The 21660-nt window shown below is 40.0% G+C and overlaps 1 protein-coding gene across 2 annotated transcripts; it reads right to left on the bottom strand.

Moving 5' to 3' along the window:
• Positions 1-356: 356 nt before the first annotated feature.
• Ivns1abp (influenza virus NS1A binding protein) lies at positions 357-21578 on the bottom strand. 2 transcript variants are annotated; one of them, XM_075988200.1, is made up of 15 exons: positions 21440-21578; positions 15942-16156; positions 14126-14254; positions 13527-13696; positions 13348-13423; positions 11321-11494; positions 10349-10474; positions 8905-9012; positions 5181-5310; positions 4756-4980; positions 4161-4282; positions 3953-4079; positions 3747-3878; positions 3424-3597; positions 357-1492 (listed from the first exon to the last, which is right to left on the bottom strand). In XM_075988200.1, the coding sequence occupies exons 3-15, from the start codon at positions 14234-14236 to the stop codon at positions 1239-1241; spliced, it is 1929 nt and encodes a 642-aa protein (XP_075844315.1). In that variant the 5' UTR covers positions 14237-14254; positions 15942-16156; positions 21440-21578; the 3' UTR covers positions 357-1238. The 2 variants fall into 2 exon arrangements, with proteins under 2 accessions (XP_075844315.1, XP_075844317.1); XM_075988202.1 differs by lacking the exons at positions 357-1492; positions 3424-3597; positions 3747-3878; ... (2 more) ...; positions 4756-4980; positions 5181-5310 and having other exon boundaries at positions 8362-9951.
• Positions 21579-21660: the final 82 nt, after the last annotated feature.

Below are 21660 nucleotides of genomic sequence, written 5' to 3'. Positions count from 1 at the left end.
AGGTGATAACCAATACCCCAAGTCAGTGTTTCTATAAACACAAACCTCACACCATCCCTTACTTCAGATATGGCAAGTATTTTCCACTAATACCATAAGCTCATCCTTAACTGGGGGGATGAGACAGCCACACTGTAAGTAATGAATGAATCGAGTAACAAACCACATTTGGACATTAATCCCACAGTGCAAGAATTTACTGCAAAGTACCTTTAATGTGTTTGCATCTGCAGCAAGCATTAGGATTTGCTCATTTGGGCACCATAAGTTAGGTGTGTAGTACTACACATCAGACACCAAGTCATCCCAGCCAGTATTAATCTAAGAAAACTGAACAAAACAGTTCTGAAAAAGGGTGCATTCACAAACCCAATAGTTTAATTTTTTTCAATCAAAGGCTTCCACTTACAATTGCTTTGTTAGTGATAAATAAAGACAGGTTAAACGTCCTAATCTGAGTCAGTCAAGTAATTCATCAAACCCAAGTTTGAATTATTACCATGTTACTGTTCAGCAAGTCCATCCAAATTAACATTGATACTGCATTCTCAAATAGAAAAGAAAAGAGTACAGCTACGGCAAATGCTTACATTTGCATTCTGGGCATTTAAAAGAAATACCCCGCTTGCATCCTTCACTGCCACTCTGCTTGGATCTGTCACATTTTACTTCAACAGATAAAGGACTCTGCTGAGAATATAAAAAGTTATAAAAATGTAATCATAAAAGACTAAATATTGGTAGGCATGTCAACTTTCTTTTAATAAAAACAAAAATAGACATTGTTATCTATTTAAATAAGTATCTGGTTATAGAGTGTTCCAGTTATTGAAAAAGGGCCCTTAAAAAATCCAACTGCCTACTTTAAACCCTACCCTCTTGCCCCTGAAGACAGACTGGAGCAGGGAAAAGTCATTTAATGTGCAAATAGGCAAAACAAATGTGGAGGAGCAGGGACTTGAAATGATGTTCCCAATCAATTTGTGGTTTATTCTTTTACAGTATCAACCTTCAAGAAGTAAAATAACCAAAAACACCTTGAGAATACACAAACAGACCTTCATCTTTGCATTCCTTTCCAAACACAAAAGTATGTACAGCATGTTTAATATGCAATATGCAAAAGCTTTGTGTTGCTGTTAGCAACATCTACCCCACCCACCCTCCTTATTCACAAGTGTACCTCTACTAAACACAATTACATCACTAAGCCTGTTAGTTTGGGTTCTTAAAATTTGTTAAAACTGGAAAATTTTTGTATAAGGGCTCCACTCATTTGACTCAAGGTTATAGACTTCCACCGTATTCAGGAATTCATTGCCATCAAATCCTCCTACTGCATAAATGGTGCTCCCTACAGTTGTGATCCCAGCATTGCTTCTTGGTGAAGTCATATTTCCCATCATCTTCCATTCATTTTTAGTTGGATCATACATCTCCACACAACTGATGGCATGAGAACCATCAAAGCCACCACCAACAAACAGTTTCCCTTAAAAAGAAACAAGACAGTTAGTATAAAGAGGCTCAGAAAAACAAAAACCCAAAACCTAAAACTCCCAATAGGTTTATGTAGAAATATCTGTCCATTCTGTTTAAAAAAAAAAGTTTTAATTAAATACCTATGTAGGTGTTTAACATCATTTAGGAAATGATGGACTACCAGTTTGAAGTCAGCCTGGGCTACATAGGGAAATTTTTGCCTTACAAAAAAGAATTCTGTGTAATTCTGTGTCTGTGTAATTCTGACAAGGATACTAGAAACCATAGGTATAAGATGAGCTAAATGGACAATAATCCATTCCTACAGAAACTTAGGCAACTACAGGAAGAAAAGGGCAGAAACAGAACCATCTTAAGTAAAGTACATCTCCCACATTCTCTGGCAATTAACTATTGTGATTATTTCGCAGACGAAGAGTTAAGAGACATAAAGAAGGTAGAAAACTTGCCTAAAGATGTGAGTGACAAACTAGCAGTTCTGTGTATTTAAAGTTGTTGCAGAGGGGCTGTGTGTGTGTGTGAACACTTGTTCAGCAAAAGTGAGGCCCTGATTCATCGCAAAAAGTTACAGAAAACAGACTAGATGACTTAACTTAGAGCTTTCATTTGCATACAATTTTTGGTATGAATGTCACTTTCAGAAATATTTATGACTACTTTCAAGTTCTATACAAAATAGCGTGTCAATAATTAAATTGTAACAAAAACTCAGTAATAAACTCCATTGGGAAAACACTTCACTCATTCTCACATTCATTATTTTCTCATCTATCATTTAGCCAGCTTGCATGAATGCAGCTGTAACTACACTGACAGGGATCACGAAAGGCTGAGGGGGGGTGGAGAGATGGCTCAGTGGTTAAGAGCACTGCCTGCTCTTCCAAAGGTCCTGAGTTCAATTCCCGGCAACCACATGGTGGCTCACAACCATCTGTAATGAGGTCTGGTGCCCTCTTCTGGCCTGCAGACATACACACAGACAGAATATTGTAGGCATAATAAATAAACATTTTTTTAAAAAAAAGGTCAGGAGCTGCTAACTACTACATCAGCACACTTAATGCATGCTGGCTAAGCCACAATCCTGATAAGATTCAGCTTTGTTTCCAATGATACTAACTAATTATATAAAAAGGCAGTAAAACAATCAATAAAGACTCAGTGAAAGGACACTACAAAACAAAACTTACTGTTGGAGAGATTTATTATGCTTTGAAATAAAATTCTTAAAATCACTATCTTTTTTTTTTAACATTTTATTTTTTATTATGTATACAGTATTCTCAGTATCCTGTCTGCATGTCTGCCTGCAGGCCAGAAGAGGGCACCTGATCTCACTACAGAGTGTTGTGAGCCACCATGCAGTTGCTGGGAATTGAACTCAGGACCTTTGGAAGAGCAGGCAGTGCTCTTAACCACTGAGCCATCTCTCCAGCCCAAAATCACTATCCTTAAAAGAAGAAAAGTCAACTCAAAATCCAAGGCTGAATTATGGATACAGCTCACAGAGGGAAATTTGGAAGTTGGTTAAGAATACTCACCAAGAAATGGGGAAATGAATATATTTAAGTTATATGTCAGATACTTAGGGATGTTTTCCTCTGTGTCACAAGACACAGAGTGCCTGTGAATTTAAAAAGATCATGACTGTGTGTGTGTGACATGGGTTCAAGTATGCACATGCTACAGAACACATGTAGAGGTCAGAGGACAACTATGTGGAGTGAGTTCTCGCCTTCCATTTTAACATGGGTTCCGGGGAATCCAACTCCATTGAATCTGGGGCATTCAACCTGCTAAGCCATTTCATTTCACAAGTCCCTGTGGTCTGTATATAAGTGTACAAGTGACCCTTCTTGGAATTTGGGAACTAACGCTTATCACTTCATACTATTTACTTCTCCAAGTCTGGATACTTACCATCAAGAACAGCGACTCCAGCTCCTCGCCTAGCCACATTCATGGGTGCAATTAAAGTCCAGGTGTTATTTTCAGGATTATATCGTTCTACTGTATTCAGACAATTCCAAGACTCTGCACCTCCAATTATATACAAATAACCACCAAGTTCACAAACTGCAGACTGGTGTCTACCTAAAAAAAGAAAAAAAATCTATTAATTTAAAATCTTTAGTAAGAACTATAAGTTCAAGGCTAGCCAGTTTAGTCTACACAGAAAGTTCCAAGCTAGTCAGAAATACACAGTAAAACCCTATCCCCCAATACAAAACAGACCAACTTACGAATGTTAAGAGGAGCACAGCTTGTCCACGACTTTGTTACAGGATCAAATACATCACAATTTTTCAGGCCTTTTTGACCATATGGATCGGAGCCCCCAACGATGTACAATTTCCCATCCAGAGCACATACTCCTAGGACAGTGAAAGACGTGTTAGTAATTTAATCACCAGGACTAAAACACTGGCTGTCTCAGAAGTATCATTACCTGCATTACAACGGTTAGTTCTCAACTCTGGAACAGGGGTCCAGTCATCAATGCTTGGATCATACATTTCTCCACAACTCAGGTCATCTGAGTGTCCATTTGATCCACCCACCACATAGAGCTGTCCCTATGTCAAAAATAACATGTGAGAATTTCCCCTGGGAAGTTCTAAGGAAAAAAAAAAGCTAAAAGGGCATACTGTGCTTACCATTAGCACAGCCATTTGAAAGCGGGCTCGTGGTGTTCTCATGGGAGCAAGGAAGGACCAATGATCTGTATGTGGATCATAGCATTCAACTGTTCGAAGGCATTCCTCTCTGTTGTAACCACCTGATAAGAGTCATAAAAACTTAAAATGTGTCTCCCAGGCTGGTCTTAACAGTTATGATCCTCTTATTTCGTTTCCCAAGTGCTAAGATTAAAAACTATATGTAACTAGGCCCCACCGGGATGTCTTTATAGCAATGTGCCCAATGAGGAAGGTATTTAACATTTCTAAGAGTCAAGGAGTAACATTGCTTAGTCTTGCCTTGAAAATTAGGAATCTATAGTTTAAACATATAGGTGTACTACAGCACTTAGTATAGTAAGCACTGAGGCCTGGGTTCAAGCCCTAGCATACCACCCCCCATTTAATTTAAAACAGACACGGATCTCCTCTAACCAAAGTTAGGCATATTCAATATAGCAATGTTATTTCTGCTTTGAAATAAAGCATACTGAATCCTCCAGCCCTCATGCCTCAAGTCAATATAAATGCTCATCTTCAGGCCTGTCCGCCACACTCATCGTTCTCATCTTACCTGCAGCTATGAGTTTGCCATTCATCTCTGCTGTCCCTAGCCCAGACCGCGCGTACTGCATGGGAGACATGGGCTTTTCTAGGAGCTCATCTGGCTGCATCTCAAAGCTTAAACTCTTGCTCATTTTTGGAGTACTTGTTGGTGAGCTCTGTGGACTGTTCCGCCCATGAAGGAAAATGACACAGAATGTACCATCCAGCACAGCCAGGCACAAGTAAGTGTTATCTGTGAACACAAAAGCTCCATGTTTACCATGAACTATTAATACTTGGGGTGGTTAGAGGATTCTGAATTGTATTCCAGTCTCCAGATCAAAACATTCTGCTATGGTTTTCCAAATGTCATTGCTCTGAGTTTGTCCTTAGTCAATCTCAAAGTAATCTGACAACTATCCTTACAAATAGATAAACTGAAGACAAACTTACTTGAAGTCTTTTCTGAAGCAACGATTTTCCACTCATGCTTAGGACTTTGCATTGAAGCATTTGGAGAAGAGAGACATCCAGTGGAACTGCCACTTATCTGCTTATGGCCATTCTCACGGGGTGGCTTTTTCTGCAAAATCAAAAGGCAGCTACAGAAACCTAGCCAGTGAGCATTCCTGCTGTACCTTTGTTCCTGAGCTATTGTGCAACACTGCTGATACACTGAGCGCCTTCCACCTACACAACACACAGCACATTAAACTGAACACAAACCAACTTTCCAGCTGACAAATCCCTGCCGCACTAATACCACCACTTAAAATGAAACAGCTATATCTACACAACTGCTGCTGAAAAAAGAGCAATTTAAATAATTCAAAAACACATGTTATGGACCAACTACCAGGATATCTCAATGTGAACTTATCTGTTCAATGCACAAAACTGTCAACCTAACCAAACTGTAATAGAAGCATCCTTCATACAATGTCAGCCAAGAGTGAGCACACACAGATTCTGCCAACCTCGCTGAAAGCATTGTATAGGAGTGTCAATTGTTGAAGCAGCTAAGTGTACGTTTTAGGGTTGCCTATTACTAAACACATACATAAGAGTAATCAGAAATAAAGTAATACTAAAAGAACCATTCACAAAATTATAGGAATGGTAACAAATGATTCTTAGACATCTTCTTTTGTAGATGGCTTTCAACTACCTTAGCCCCTGCCTACTTCCTAGAAGAAGAATCACATAGAATCATGAGTGCTGGGTATGTTGGTGGTGCATACCCATAATCCCAGCCTGAACTACACAGTGATACCGAACCTTAAGATGTCTACCATGAAAAGAACTGGCATCACACTTCAGTACCTGGTAAACTCTGCTCACCCACTTATCCTGGGGAACAGACAGCACAAACATGTACAATTTCTGATGGAAACTTACATTGCAGGCCGAAATAAAAAGCAACAGAGAAACAGTTAAAAAAACTTTTAAAGATCATTACAAGATACAATAAAATCTCTACCTCAATCTGTAGAAAGGCCCTAAGTATCACAAAATAACAAACAGATGATGCTTATGAGAGGCTTTACAAGCAGTAAACCCACTCTAACATATGCTATAACTGAAACAATGAACATGAACGCAAATGGCACTATACCACTGAAGACTACTGGCATTACTTAACAATACGCCTGATAAACAAGTCCTCAAAATCTTACACAAACAGAATTCATCCCTATCTTATTATCAAACCTTCTGGGAAACATCTTTTTTGGCTTCCATACTGTCTTCTTCCTTAGGTAGCTCTTACAGCTTAAGTAGATTCTAATTACATTCCTATTTTCCAGGCTTCTTCTCAACCTGCTTTTCCTATTTGTGAAATATATGGTATAACCTCTCACCTTTTCTGATCCACAATCTCTATTTAGGACTGTTTAACAAAGAAAGATCAGAATCCTACATACACATCCAGTAATTTCAGACTTTCCCAAAACACTTTTAAAACCCACCCTCAACCTTTGGATATCTAGTATAGGCTCCCCAGTGTCTTTAGATTATTAAGCCCCTCATCATTCTTGAAAACTTAAACCTGCCATAGTCTCCAAACTGCTCTTACAAGCTTTTTACTCTACCCTCTGTGTCTGATCATTAAAAAAAAAAAAAGCCTAAGTCAACAGTTTTACAAAGCTAAAAAATGCAAATCTCTTGGGACCATATAGTCCAGAGATATATATCTAACAATTATAGCCATTTGCTATGATTAATAATGTCAATTAGAAATAGAATTGACAACATCTCTCCAAACTTTCAAAATTAAATTTTAATATATGTATTAAATTGTTATATATTATTATTTATATATTATATAAATATTAAAAATATAGTATTCTTGTCTAAATTCTTGCTGTGCACATAGCTTAGCTCAATTGTGGAGCATTTATTTGGCATATGGTTTTTTCAAGACAGGGTTTCCTTGTAGTTTAGAGCCTGTCCTGGAACTAGGTCTTGTAGACCAGGCTGGCCTCGAACTCACAGAGATCCGCCTGCCTCTGCCTCCCGAGTGCTGGGATTAAAGGCCTGCACCACCACCGCCCGGCTAACGTAAAATTAAAAACAAAAACAAAATAACTCTTCTTGCCACCTACAGGAAAAAGCACCAGTTGTACATACTTACTTTCCAGTCTAGACCGCTACCCCACGAGCAGCACCCTTGTGCAGATAATCTTTTATCTGCTTCTCTAAGACAAAGCCTCTAAATCCTAAGCCTGCTCTACATGTTGCCCTCCACCTCAGCTCCACCACAGGCACCCCCCCCCTTCAGGTCTTCTCATGGCAGACGCCTTTTCTCAGACTATGTTTTCCCACCTTGGTAAGGTGCTGGAACAGAAGCTACATATGCTGTGGACTCACACCAGGCATCATAACCTATCGCTGACTGACATTTACTCTTCTGCCATTAGAAAATCTACTTTTCTAAGTGTTCACTTACGCTGTTTACAGTTAACAGAGAAAACAACCCCAGATGCTCCAAGTACAAACACAAACAGAGCTTTTGGCTAACTCAAGTCCCCAAATTCTTTAGAAATACCTACTGCTACCACAGGATACCAGACAGCTACCATCTACTAACAAGCACACAAGTCAGTCCATTAGCACTGACCCAACTTGTAAAGGAAATACTCTGTGATTCAGGTTTACTCTCTAGCATATCCCTTCACAATGCTGAGCTAAAGCCAAATAAAAGGAATGCACATAGCATGACTGCTTTATAAAAATTCCAAACAGGCAAAGTATGTTTGTGTCCCAAGGTAGGATACTGTCTTTCTTTGGACAGTATAGGGTGGTGACTGAAAAGAGGTAAGAGGAAAGAGCTGTCTGGGACACTAGAATTCTATTCTTTATAAGAGCATGGTTTACTGACTAGCTCACTGTGACATTCACAATTTATGGAGCTGCTGGTGTGTTCCTCGGTGTTGGAAGGCGAAGTATATGCAGGGTACTGGATTTCATCTCCAACACACAAAAACAATCAAAGGCGTTACTTTTCTTTATACTGTCAGTGTCCATAAGTTAAAATTGTTCATATACCTCAGATGTTTGTTCTCTATTGTTAAAAAGGAATTTGAATTGAATATGTGTTTAATAAAAGGTTACAAAAGTAACTCAATCAGCACAATGGAACTATACTGTTTTAATACATTTTGCCCAAGAAACATCCAGATCACATTGTAACACTTGACCAACATTGTATAAACTTAACATTATAAATCATGATACCATTTCTATTTCATGAGTTTAGTAATTAAAGAAAATAGTTAAAATTTCTTTCACAGCCATTGACAATCTAAGACTACTTTGTTTTTAAAATTGGTTCTATTAGTCATGCGTATTACAAACAACTTTTAAAAAAAATCTAACCAAAATAACAAAAACCTAGTATAATGCTTCATTTTTACTGTTCTTATTACTAGTCGTGAACTGTATTTTGAGAGCAAAGGTGTAAATGGGTTTATCTAATTTGCTGAGTTAGCGTCTACTGACTGGTGTGGCATAGATGCTGAAAGCTGTAAAGTATGCTTGTTTTCCCCCCAAAATGTCTCTGTCCAGTTATAACAATGAAATTCGTCCACTTTCCTTTATTAAAGGAAAATTTAAGAAAGCTATAAAATTTTCCAGTTTAATTTTAACCTGAGGTTACCTCAGACTGTGCAATGTGTACCTGCACAAACTGAATGTGGTCATCATCACTGCCAAACACCTCAGCCTGTCCATCTAGTGGGTTCCCATCAAGCAGCTTGTGATCAGCTGAGTAGTACAAGGTTTGAACCTGCAAAACAGCAACAGAACACCCATGTGGCTACTGTCACCATGGCTACTCGCTAGTATGCAGATTACAATCGCCTCAAGGTAACCTCCAGTGTGCTTCTTGACATCTTACTCTGGCAGGATCCCGAAGTAAAGAAAAACACATGTCATGGTGGTAAAAATGTAAAAAGCAAAACAAAAACAAAACAAAACAAAAAAAATCAAAATCAAATACAAAATCTTCTAATACTGGCTGGAGAGTCCTTGGCTTGATTGGCTTGAAAGAAATCTTCATTGTTTTCATAGCTTCTATTATATGACATTAAGAAAAAAAAGGCATAGTACAACACATATATTCTTAAATATACATATTTACAATAAAACATTAAATAGTTTACACCTCTGGAGATAAATGGCATGGTTTGAATAAATGTACTTCTCTCCTGTAGGTAATATTAAGAAAAACACATAAAGAAACAAATCAAGTTGCAATCTTCCTCCACAGATGCAAATACATGACCAATGCATCTGATTCCCACGTGGGAAGGCACAGAATTGAAAGAGCACCTGCTAGCCTTTTTAGAATGCAGTAATGGTAGTGACTGAGGCCTAACAGAGTAGATACACTTTACTGAGCATGGCGGGCTTCTGTGGAATGATACACTCCACTGCTCCAACCATCACATGGACTAGTCCCAACTTTTCCATCAAATTTTATGTATTTTAAAAAGTAGCCCCAAGTTAACTGACTGTATGTATGAACAACACCATTGAAAACCACAAAGCTTTTAGAGTAAGAACCCTGTAAAGGAGTAAACACCATTAAATCATCATCGTCCTCTGCCCACAGCGGACTTTTCTTAGGAGAAATGGGGCAGGACTGCTGCTTCTTTACGTGTCAATACACTCGAGGTTTCTTCTTGGCTCTTCAGTCTTGGGGATCCTAGTTTTGTTAATAAACCTATGGGGAGATAAACCAATGGGGAGGAACAACCATTAGAAGCTTTACCTACTTGTCATACTTAAAGCAAAAAACCTGTGAAGAAAAATTAAGAATCTACAGAAAATGTCAGTACCACCTCCCATTTCTAAAGCAAGTTACATGCTACTTTAAAGAAAGTTAACAGCACATAATAAGCAAAGAAAAAAAGGAAAAAAAAAAGAAAAGCAGAAAACCAAACTGAACGGTTCATTCAGCTCACCTGGACACCCCCCCTGTTTCTCAGCTTAGGGGTACCTATAGCAAAATTTAAATTCTTTAGGGTCATGGTTATAAAATAAAAGTGAAAGGGAATCCTTCATGTTATAGCAAAATTAATTTGTAATAACTGTTGGATCCCATTTACTTTAAAACTAACCTCTTCCATGAGCTCTTCCAGGCTGTCTCCATTCTCCCAGATGCTACGCTGCACCCAGTTGATTACCTTTGTATACAATTTGCCATTGCTGGGCAAGCAGACATTATCTTCAAGCAATACCTCCAACTAGAATTATAAATAAAACAAAAACTAGTGACATTCACATCAGCTTTGAAATTCTAGTTCTGAGCTTCAGAGGCTCAGTTTCATAATAAAAGCTGTATTCCTAGGGCAGTGGAACAAGGTTCAGGAGTTCCACCACTAGTTTATGAGCTACCAACAGCTGATGGTTTCTGGGGATGGAGGTTCCTCTTAGGCTGTGGGATGGCCCCACACCCATCACTAATAGCACAAACAGAGCCAAAAAATTTTTTTGAGAGGATATAAAGTTAAGTGTGGACCTGGGAGTGAATGTTAAAATATATTGTATGCTTTTAAAAAAATTCTCAAAAATATTGTATTGTACTCACTCATTGGTGGTTTTTAAACATAAACCAAAGAAAGCCTGCCTACAAACCAGAATCCCAGAGAACTTAGACAACAATGCAGACACTAAGAGAGACATACATAGATCTAATCTACATGGGAAGTAGAAAGCAGAAAAAGACAAGATCTCCTGCGTAAATTGGGAGCATGGGACCTTGGGGGAGGATTTGAAGGAGGGAGGGGAGAGGCAGGGCAGGGAGCAGAGAAAAATGTAGAGCTCAATAAACATCAATAAAAAAGTATTAAAAAAGAAAAAAATATTGTATTAAAAAAAGCTGCATTCCATAAATTTTCTCTAATTTGCAGGAAAATCAGTAAACCTACATAAAGGAAGTAAACAAACTGGGAAACAGAAACTCATTACACTAAGAGTAACGACCACTAAAATGTTATCAGCATTATTGTAACCCTTATTCACTTGACAAAGACTGTGTCTGCAGCTATAGAATATCAATCTATCTGTATTGTATCTGGCCTGCTCCTTACCTTTAGTCTCGGAAGCTTAAGAAATTCCTCCTCTTCTGAAATTTGTAACAAATGCTCCTGAATGTAAGCATCAACCTTATTCAACAAACGGGAGTCTCCCATACAACTTGCAAAATTTCGGTAAGAGATGCAGCTAGTAACATCCATTCTAGATAGTAGATAATCCCCACAGACCTTGGAAAAGAAATACAGATAGATGTGCCATTTGCATAGTTTATTGAATATTTAATGTCAATATGTAAACACCACATGAAATACAAAGATGAGTCAGAAATCAAACTAAACAATGGGATAGCATTGAACTTAAAACCACGGGACAGCACATGCACAAATGATATGAGTATGGTGGTGTACAGATGCCTAGAATCTGGTACACTTGCAAGGCTGATAGCAGACATCTAAATTTAAACCCAGCCTGGCCTGAAGTAGTACCAAGATGTCTGAAAATAAAACCAAACAACAAAAGGCCAATGAGAAACATTAAAGACACCAAATAAGAATGTGTAACAGCAGATGTGGCAAATGCAGAGCAGGTTCTGGGTGTTTTCAACAGTAGCAGCCACATACGGCTCTCTGGAAGGCTAGATGTAAGTGGGCACAACAGTAGAGAAGCTGATTGTTCAGCGCACATGTAATATATCAGAAGGGAAGAGAATCAGGAAATAATTTTGGAAAAAGAACATCTGTATTAGGAAGAAGCTGCAATGTGAAACCATATGTGCATCATGGGATTTTGACTAAGATTTATTCTACGGGTGTATGTGTGTGCATTTATGAAGTGGTACATGAATGGAGATCAGAAGACAGCTGTGTGGATGGGTTCCCTGCTTCTACTTTTTGCATGGGTTAGAAATCAGGTCACCGATGCTTGACAAAGCAGGTACCTTTACCTCCTGAGCCATCTTGCTGGCCTAATCATAGGATTCTTTTTTAAAAAAAGATTTATTTTCATTTTATGTGTATGGATGTTTTGCCTGTGTGTACGTTTGCTTGCCAGAAGAGGGCATTATAAAAACCTCTGGAACCAGATTTACAGATGGTTATGAGCCATCTTGTGTGTGCTCAGAACCAACTGAACATGAATCCTCTGCAAAAGCAACATGTGCTTTAGGGTGTGGGCCAGCCATTTTGTCTGTCACACTGTAGCTCTTGTCAGTGACTACAAAGCATAGATAATATATTGAATCTACATAGCTATTCTTCATAAAACTTTTAGGAAAAAAAAAAAACACTGGTCCTTTAAGAAATTATTTGGTTTGCTGGCCCTTATTCCAGTGACTGGGGGTGCTAGAGAGATGGCTCGGTGGGTAAGAGTACTTGCTGCTTTTACAAGAGCTCCGTGCTTTGTTTCCAGCACCCACATAAGGCAGGTAACACAGTCATTGGTAGCTCTAGCTCTTGGGGATTCACTGTCTTCTGGTCTCTGCAGGCACCTTCTCACATGTGTGTAGAACATACACATACACATTAACTCATGCCCTCAGATACTGTCGATACCAGTTTAATTCCACAACAGATTTCGCATTGCTGTGGGGTGAACATAAAATCTTGAAGCTGATCTCAGACTTTGCTCAAGCCAGAAAGGTTCATGTTAAGGCCAAGCTATAGTTCTGTGTAGTAACCTTTTATTACAAGTAATGCTATTTTACATACTGTCAAAAATAAATATACCCATTGTAGAAGAGATACAGCGTTTTGTCTAATTTGATTTCCCAATACTATGTCATCATCATAAAAAACATACAAGTAGTTTAAGCACAAAAAATTGAGTGGAAAATTCATTGAGAAAGACTCTGGCATTGCCATTATGCCAGAGAAAACTGCAGTCAAGAGGCAGGTGATCATTTCTACATTATGAAATCCTAAGCATCAAAACAACATACTCAGTTAAGAGGGGAAGGGACAGAATTTCCAAATTCTTAGTAAAATTTTTTTCACAGTCCAATAAAATATTTTCAGACCATTTCTACATTCTAACCCCAGAACACCCTTCTAGTCTACTACAGCCACAACTTCTAATAGTCTACCTGCTTTACTCGGTCCATCTTCAACTTCTTTGCTGCAGAATAAACATCTTTTACCAACTCTTTATCAGCTTTCAACCTTTAAAAACAAAAAAAGTCTTTAAATAAAAGTTGTAATACCAAGGCTTTAAATTCAGTATCTTTCTATTCTCTGATTTTCTGGTCCATTTGAAGGTACTCACTGAGCAGTGTATGCATAATTCAGCAAGACTTCAACAGCTTCTGGATTGAGATCATCCAACTTCACGTGAGAAACTCCATGAGGGTCACTGTCACTATTAAAGATTTCAAACAGATACGGGCTGCAGCAAGCCAGGACAGCCCTGTGTGCTAACATCTCATGACCACAGACCTGAAATAGGGAAAACTGAAGTGAGAAGTCTTGTGGACTATATACTCCTCTAGCTTCCCCTGTCTCCTATTTCTAGTTAAAACAGTCTTTAAAAAAGTCATCTCACAGCTGGAAAAATATCTCAACAGTTAAGAGCACACTGGCTGCTCTTCCTGAGGACCAGCACCCACACGATGGCTCACAACCATCCGTAATTCCAGTTTCTGGGAATCCTACATCCTCTTTTCACCTCCTCGGGCACTGTACATATATGGTACAAAGAAATACACGCACACAGGCAAAACACCCATACATATAAAAGAAAAAGTAAAATCTCAAAAACAACCTATTCATCTCATTAAATGCCTGCTTAGAGGGGAAAGTCTAACTTACGGCTTTTTTGAAGTTCACCTTTTTAGTAACAAAAAATAATAAATTGAGTTTAAATACCTGAAGTCGAACATCACAGAACTGCCCACTTTTCCTTAGGGCATTTAATTTGGCAACAGAAGATTCAATAAAATTTTCATCTTCAAACATCAAATATCCATTGGGAATCATTTTTCCTTATAAATTTGGCTAAACAGGAAAAAAAAGCTAATTATTTTACATGTAAATAGTTTTTTTTTTTTATTTTATTTTCAGTCAGGGAGGCAAAGAAGCAGGTAGATACTGGAATTTCAGATTGGTCTGGTCTGCACAAGGAGTTCAATGCCAGCCAGGTTACACGTGAGACCCTGTTTCAAGAATAATGTGTGTGTGTGTGTGTGTGTTTTCAAACATAAAACATTATCTTTATACCCAAATTCTCTTACCAACACACCAAAAAATTCACCACAGAAAAACCTGGCTGAAACAACACTGGTTCAGGGTGCTCAAGCTTTGCCCTGACTCTGACCCGAGGTCTTAAACGTGCTCACACAGCAGTGAACATCAACAGTCATGCCTGACATACGTTCCTTCTTAAGGAGGAGGATAAACGTTGTCCTGCCAAAACCTATAGACGAGTGACTTAAGAGTGAACATAGACTCTCCTGGACTTGGCTGCTGTCCTTCCTTTACTCTCAGATAAAAAGAAATCAATGTTCATTTTTTTGATACATCTCACACAGTTCAGTCTTGCTTAAATTCAGAATGCACTTGGGACTGGCCCTGACCTCCTCAATCGCCCTCCCTTTACCAGAGGATGGGATTGTGTGCTCCTACCCCTCGCAAAACCTTTGTAAAGACACCATTTCCCAGACATAACCCTGGAAACAGAACCTAGGGCCTCAAATATGCTAATCAGGCACTTCCACTGAGCTACACCTCTACCCTAATGTCCTCAAAAATGTTTTTTGACCTAGCTTATAAAACTAGTGACTACATAAAACACCACAAAAAGTAGTAGCATGCTTTGAGGCTTCAGTTTAAGGCAACTTTAAAGTCAAAATAGTTTATAGAAAGGAAAACTAATGGAGGAAAGAGAAAAGAATAATATTTATATTTTATTTTTTTTAAAAAATGATAAAAATGCTTTTCAGGTGCCTACAAGATGGCTAAAAAGGTAAAGGTGCTTAGAACCAAGCCTGATGACTTGAATTTAACCCCCCAGGACCCATATGGAAAAAGGAAACTCTCTTAACTTGTCTTCTGACCTCAACACTCCACCTACCACTCACTCACAGTCACTCGCATGTATGCACACACTATAATAAATGTTTTTAATGTTTTCTTAGTTAAATGATTAGGAACCTCTCTGCCCCTTTAAACATTAAGAGAGGTGATTCGATACTCAGTACAGTTTTGGAAAGCCTGTGTGTCAATATATATATATAATATATTAATATTATATATTAATATATACATATTATAATTATACATATTAATATAATATATTATGTGGGGGAAAAACATGCCACAGCCCCAGTGTATATAAGTCAATGGCAACTTTGTTTAATCCATTCTTTCCTTCCACCTTTACCTGAGTCCAGGGATCAAACTCAGGTTGCCAGGCTTGTGCAAAAAGTGCCTTTTCCCAGCCGGGCGGTGGTGGCGCACGCCTTTAATCCCAGCACTCGGGAGGCAGGGGCAGGCGGATCTCTGTGAGTTCGAGACCAGCCTGGTCTACAAGTGCTAGTTCCAGGACAGGCTCCAAAACCACAGAGAAACCCTGTCTCGAAAAACCAAAAAAAAAAAAAAAGTGCCTTTTCCCAAAGAACGAGCTCACAAGCCCTGCCCACCCCCCAAGCACTGTTAATGCTAGACATCCAGAATATTCACTTACCAACTATTACTGATGAGAGATGGGGATGCAAACAATCCAAGACAAAGAAGTCTTGAAACAAAGCACTTCGTTAAGGTATGAAGAGAGGTGGTTGTGTGAAGGTAGATGTCTTACGCTTTAATGGTGGTTCCAAAACTATCAGGCTTGAAATGATGTAATCAAGTCCTTAAAAGCTATAGACATGAATTTCTTCTGTGATAATCATGCATCATAATCTGTAACAATAGCATATGTAAGTTAGATATTCATAGGAATCAGTCTGCCATTCATCTAGACAGAACAATATATCATACAAAGTAAATGGCAAAATAAATTCACACTATATTTAAAAAAAAAAATCAAACTACATACAAACAATTCCTTTTCATTTAACATGCAAATACTCAAAAATGATTTTTTTTTTCTTAAAAATCCTTTCTCTGGCCAGGCAGTGGTGGCACAGGCCTTTAATCCCAGCACTTGGATCTCTGTGAGTTCAAGGCCAGCCTGGTATACAAAAGCTAGTTCCAGGACAGGTTCCAAAGTTACAGAGAAACCCTGTCTCTCTCTCCCCTCTCTCTCTCTCTCAAAAAAAAAAAAATCCTCTCTTATTGTTCAAGAGGGATATGCTAGCTTGAGAAATAAAGGACAAATATAAACTCTAAAAATCTTTACTATTAGATTCCAGCTAATATGTAATATGCAAACAGGAGATGTCTGCTTTAGCAGTCAAGAAATCACTTTTGTACACTAATCCCAGACATTCACAAGCCAGACTTACCCTGTTCTCCAAAATGCTTGCCATTTCACCCTGCCTCTGTTTCAAGTTCCCTCTCTACCTGGAAAACTCTTAAGACAGACAACCAATCCCTGACAGATGAACTCTTCTAGCCATGGAGCCTTTGCCAACTCCCTAGATCTAGGAAGCAGTGTTCCCAGTCTTCACACTCACAACCTTCTCTGAAGGTATGCATGACTGTCTGTTCTGTGCTCTGCTTCCAGGCAAATCCTCTGCCTTGTTTGTTTTTGATTTAGGGTTGTTGTTCTGGAACTTGGCTGTTCTGGAACTTGCTCTGTAGACCAGGCGGTCCCCGAACTCAGAGATCCTCCTGGCTCTGCTTCCCAATGCCGGGATTAAAGGCGTGTACCACCACCATCAGGCTTGCCCTGTTCATTTTTGATGCCAGCCTATGTTGCATGAGACTGTCTTAAAAACAAACTAGACCAAACTGTCATACCATCTTATAATGTTGATATCTTCTTTACAATTTCTACCCTTTCTTATGAAGCTAGTTTAACAAACGTTCTCTGAAAACAGGTAATGCCATCCCCCATGCATACAGAGAACACATAAGAGATTTATAAACATTTTAAATTTGAATTAGTTTTACTCAGTGTATGTCTGAAAACTTGTTTTGATCTAACCAAGAATAAAACACCTGTTTATTATTCTTTAAATTTGACATTAATATTTTATCTTTTTATTTTATGTGTAGTTTGTTTTGCCAGCATGTGTGCAGTGACCTCAGAGGCCAGAAGGAGGCAGTCAGTATGCAGGAACTGGAATTACAGACATGTGACCAGACACACAGATGCTAGTAATTGATCCTGGGTCCTCTCAAAGAGTCAACTTCTGGATCAGTGTTTATTATTTTGACAGTTATTTGGATGGTCTAGCTTAGATTTATGGAAGGGGGGCACTAAAATTACTATAGTCATTAAAGAGAAAACTTAGTAGAGAATTTTTGAGGTAATTCTGGCATAAGCACTGTACAGTGTCATTTTGAATTTTGTAAAAGAATAAGGCCTTTTTATTTAGTGTCCAACTTTTTACCTATTAAGATTTTAACATAAGAGATGGGCATGATAGCACACAAGCCTATAGCACACAACATTCCTAGTACTTGGAATGAAATGGGAGGATTAAGAGTTCAAAGCCAGCTTGAGTTATGCAGTGAGTTTCAAGGCCAGCCTAGGGCTGAGACTCAAGGAAAAACCTTAATATGAACTCCACCTTTGTCACCATCTACCAAACATTACAAGTGCATTTGATTTAAAAGCTAGTTCAAGTCCTAATGATATTTCAATTAATGCAAACTTGTTTATGAAAGTTCATATTCACTTTAATGAAGGTAAACTGGGGTGTATCAGATGCCTTCTGGACTCTGGACATCAGGCGTCCCCTATGGAGTGCATAAATAAATGCAGGCAAAACATTCACACATAAAATTTTTAAAAAACAAAGTATCAAGTTTCACATTTCTTATTTTGTATATAAAGTTCATGCACAATAACTAATCACATCTAAAAACAGAGATAAATTTTGTCTTTCAAAAGCCAAACCAAGGCTCAAGCATTCCAAAGTCATGTAATATAAAACTTACTTTGTTTTGTAAAACAGTTTGAACTAGTCTATTTTTAAGACTGAAATTGGGGTCAAAAGGAATATATACTGCTAAGCACATTCAAGTTCCTTCGTGTGGTCAGGATGAGAAAAGGAAGTCAGAGGACTTGCTTTTACTATTCAGAATTCGAGAGTTCCTACAGCCCACAAGATTAGCTTAAGTGAAGCATAATCCAACAGGTTTTTACAGAGCTGTGAAAACAGCACGCAAAGCATTCCCCACCCTCCACTAAGCAAAAGGAAACATCACATTTCAAAACATTGCTAAGAGCTCAAGGTAAACCACCAATATTTAAGTTTAAAGATAATTTTTTCCAAGACAGTTAATTATAAAGTAATTATATTCCCGCCCCAGGGCTGGATTAAACCCAGGGCCCCATGAATATCAGACAAGCACTTAACCACTGAGTTACAAACATTTGTGATGCTAAACATGGCAGACACAACCTGGAATAAAATGCTTAGAACAAATGGAGTTAGCTCAATTTTGCAGCCTCAAATGTTTGAGGTCAAATAAAGCAGAGAAAACAGCTCAAGCAAAGGGAAAGGGAAGGTGTGACAGCACACATATTCCAGAATCTGCAGCTATTTTGGTTTCAATAGGTGGTAGATTGCAGGATGCACATGGTACATGGTGGGAGAGGAAGTAACCAACTTATTTTAAGGTTTAAACAATGCTAAGTATGGACACCAAATTAAGAACTCAAGAAAGGGTATTTGAGAAGGGGTGTGGAGGGGGCATACCTGGGAAAACATAGGATACAAGACACTTAAATGAAGATTCTGTATCAATCTGGCTATCAGCAAGTCATTTTTAGATATTGCATAGAGGAAAACAGGAAGGAAAAAGAACAGTTTGGGATGTTTTAACACTAAGGTACTTGTTGGACGACCAAGCTGACATCAAAGTGTAAAGAATACTGTTGGAGGGTTAGAAACATTAACAAGGTGGTCACTGACATTTACAAGTTAAATAAAATCGCAGAAATCACTCCAGTTACAATGTATTATGTATGTATGTATATGTGTATAAACACACACACACACCCTTTTTTTTTCCCGAGTAGCTTTGGAGCCTGTCCTGGAATTTGCTCTGTAGACCAATAATACTTTAACGCCAACCGAAGAAAGGAAGATACTCAACCTGCAGTATAAGAGCACACTGCTAAAAAGCTAAGAATTCTTTTGGGTGAGAGCCAGGCGGTGGTGGCGCACGCCTTTAATCCCAGCACTCGGGAGGCAGAGGCAGGCGGATCTCTGAGTTCAAGACCAGCCTGGTCTACAAGAGCTAGTTCCAGGACAGGCTCCAAAACCAGAGAAACCCTGTCTCGAAAAACCAAAAAAAAAAAAAAAAAAAAAAAAATTCTTTTGGGTGAGTCACATCAGTATCACTGGCCAAGACGTTCAAAGAAACTTATTTGAAGAACCACATTCGAATGATACCTAAAACATTCAAGAAAGAAATGAAAGATCCCACCAATTAAAAGCAAGAAGACAAACCACCCACTAATTTAACCCTAACGTAAAACCTAACATGCTTTATCTTTGTAAAGAACAAAGAAGTATAAATTAAGACAGCTTATAGAAATGGGTATCTACTTATTAATCTGGGATTTTACATTACTAAGAAAAATCAGAGGAAAGCTAATCTAGACCTTGTAACAAAGTCATCAGTCATTAACGTATAGACGTTTAATATAATGCCTGCTGGTGGCATTAGAACATACTTTTTTCAATCCAATTCTTCCCAGTCAGTGTTTACAGTCAGGCTTAACTACACCTTTAACATTTTTATGATAGCAGGGCGATGGTGCCGTACTCCTTTAATCCCAGCACTAGGGAGGTAGAAGCAGGGGGATCTCTGTGAGTTCGAGGCCAGTTCCATGATAGGCTCCAAAACTACAGAGAAACCCTGTCTCGAAAAACAAAACAAAAAAAACCCCTCCACATTTTAATGATATAAGTTTTATAGCAGGCTTCAACCTGGAACTATTTTCTCATCAGTATTTCCCCTATATCAACCACTGGTGTCAGGATAAAAGAAAAATATATGGCCATGATGCGCTTGTGTACTAGACTTTCAAAACTTATGGTGTATGGGCAAAGCGGGAGACCACAACAAAAACTCCGAAGAACTTGAAGTCGGGTGTCCTAACCTCCACTACTGACAACAGTCATTAAGCGTAACGTTCCCTTTTAGGACGTCCGATTTCTTTTTGATTGAAATGTCTGCTGTCCGAAATAATTGTCTACTACGTATTGAGGGTAAGGGCAAAAACAGTTCTGAAGTTGGGAGTGGGCTGTCAGATCTCCGTGGTTAAACCTCCACTCTGACATTCCCCGATATCTTCCTATCGGGAACCTACAACGAGGTCCTTCACAAAAAAAAGGTGAGCGCACAAAAACCACGCTCTCCACCTATCTCTTTCAGAGAGCGTGGAGCCGGCGCCCGGGCGCCGCTCGGGGACCCCGCGCTGCAGGCCTGGGGCGCGCTCTCGGCGGGCAGAGAGGCGCCCGCGCCCGCACACCCCCGGCCGCGATTGGCCGGCGGCGCAGTCACTCAGAGCTGACACGTCAGGGCAGCCGCTCCCTCGCTCCTCCCGCCTCCTTCTTCCCCGCGCTTGGCAAGAAAAGCGGGCAACGTGGAGCTGGAACAAAGGACCCTGCGGTCCACGGCGACCAGGGACTCCGTGCCACCCCACGCCAAGCCCCGGGAGCCGATGTGCTCTAAGAAGGCCGGCTTCGTGTTCCCACACGCGGGCCGCGGGAAGTCTTAGCGCGCGGAGTCCCGACTCGCAGCCGGGACCCGCTACTGACAGCGCGAGACGATGCCCACGCTCCGCGGTGGCCGCCGCCGCTCTCTTCCGGCGGGTCACCCTTCCTAGCGACTCGCGGGGCAAGGTCCCAGGGACCTCCGTCACCCCGCGCTGAAGCCTGACGGTCCCCGCCCCGGCGGAGCGAGGTCCCGGACCACCGCGCTCGGCCCACGCGAACCGGCAACTGTGCGAGCAGGGAGCCCCGCGGCACCCGCTTCCCCCGGGAGAGCGGGACGCCCCGCACAGCCACCATCTTTCCCCACTCCGCCCTCCCTCTTCCTCCCGCGGCGCCCGCGTACCTGGGTCATCTCTGAAGAGATGGCGAAATTCATCTCCAGAGCTTCGACGGGCTGCAGGCGGAAGGCGCGGGAAGGGGCGCGGGGCGACCGGGGGAGGCTGCGGGCACCGGTAGACCACGGGGGACTCGCAGAGAACTCGCTCGCCGCCACGACGCGCCCAGCAGCTCTGAGCGACCGACCTCCACGCGCGTCCGGGACACACTGCCGCCGCCGCTGCCGCC

This window comes from Microtus pennsylvanicus, chromosome 10 (assembly GCF_037038515.1).
Source record: "Microtus pennsylvanicus isolate mMicPen1 chromosome 10, mMicPen1.hap1, whole genome shotgun sequence".
Classification (NCBI taxonomy): domain Eukaryota; kingdom Metazoa; phylum Chordata; class Mammalia; order Rodentia; family Cricetidae; genus Microtus; species Microtus pennsylvanicus.
This window is presented reverse-complemented; position numbering and strand designations above follow the sequence as displayed.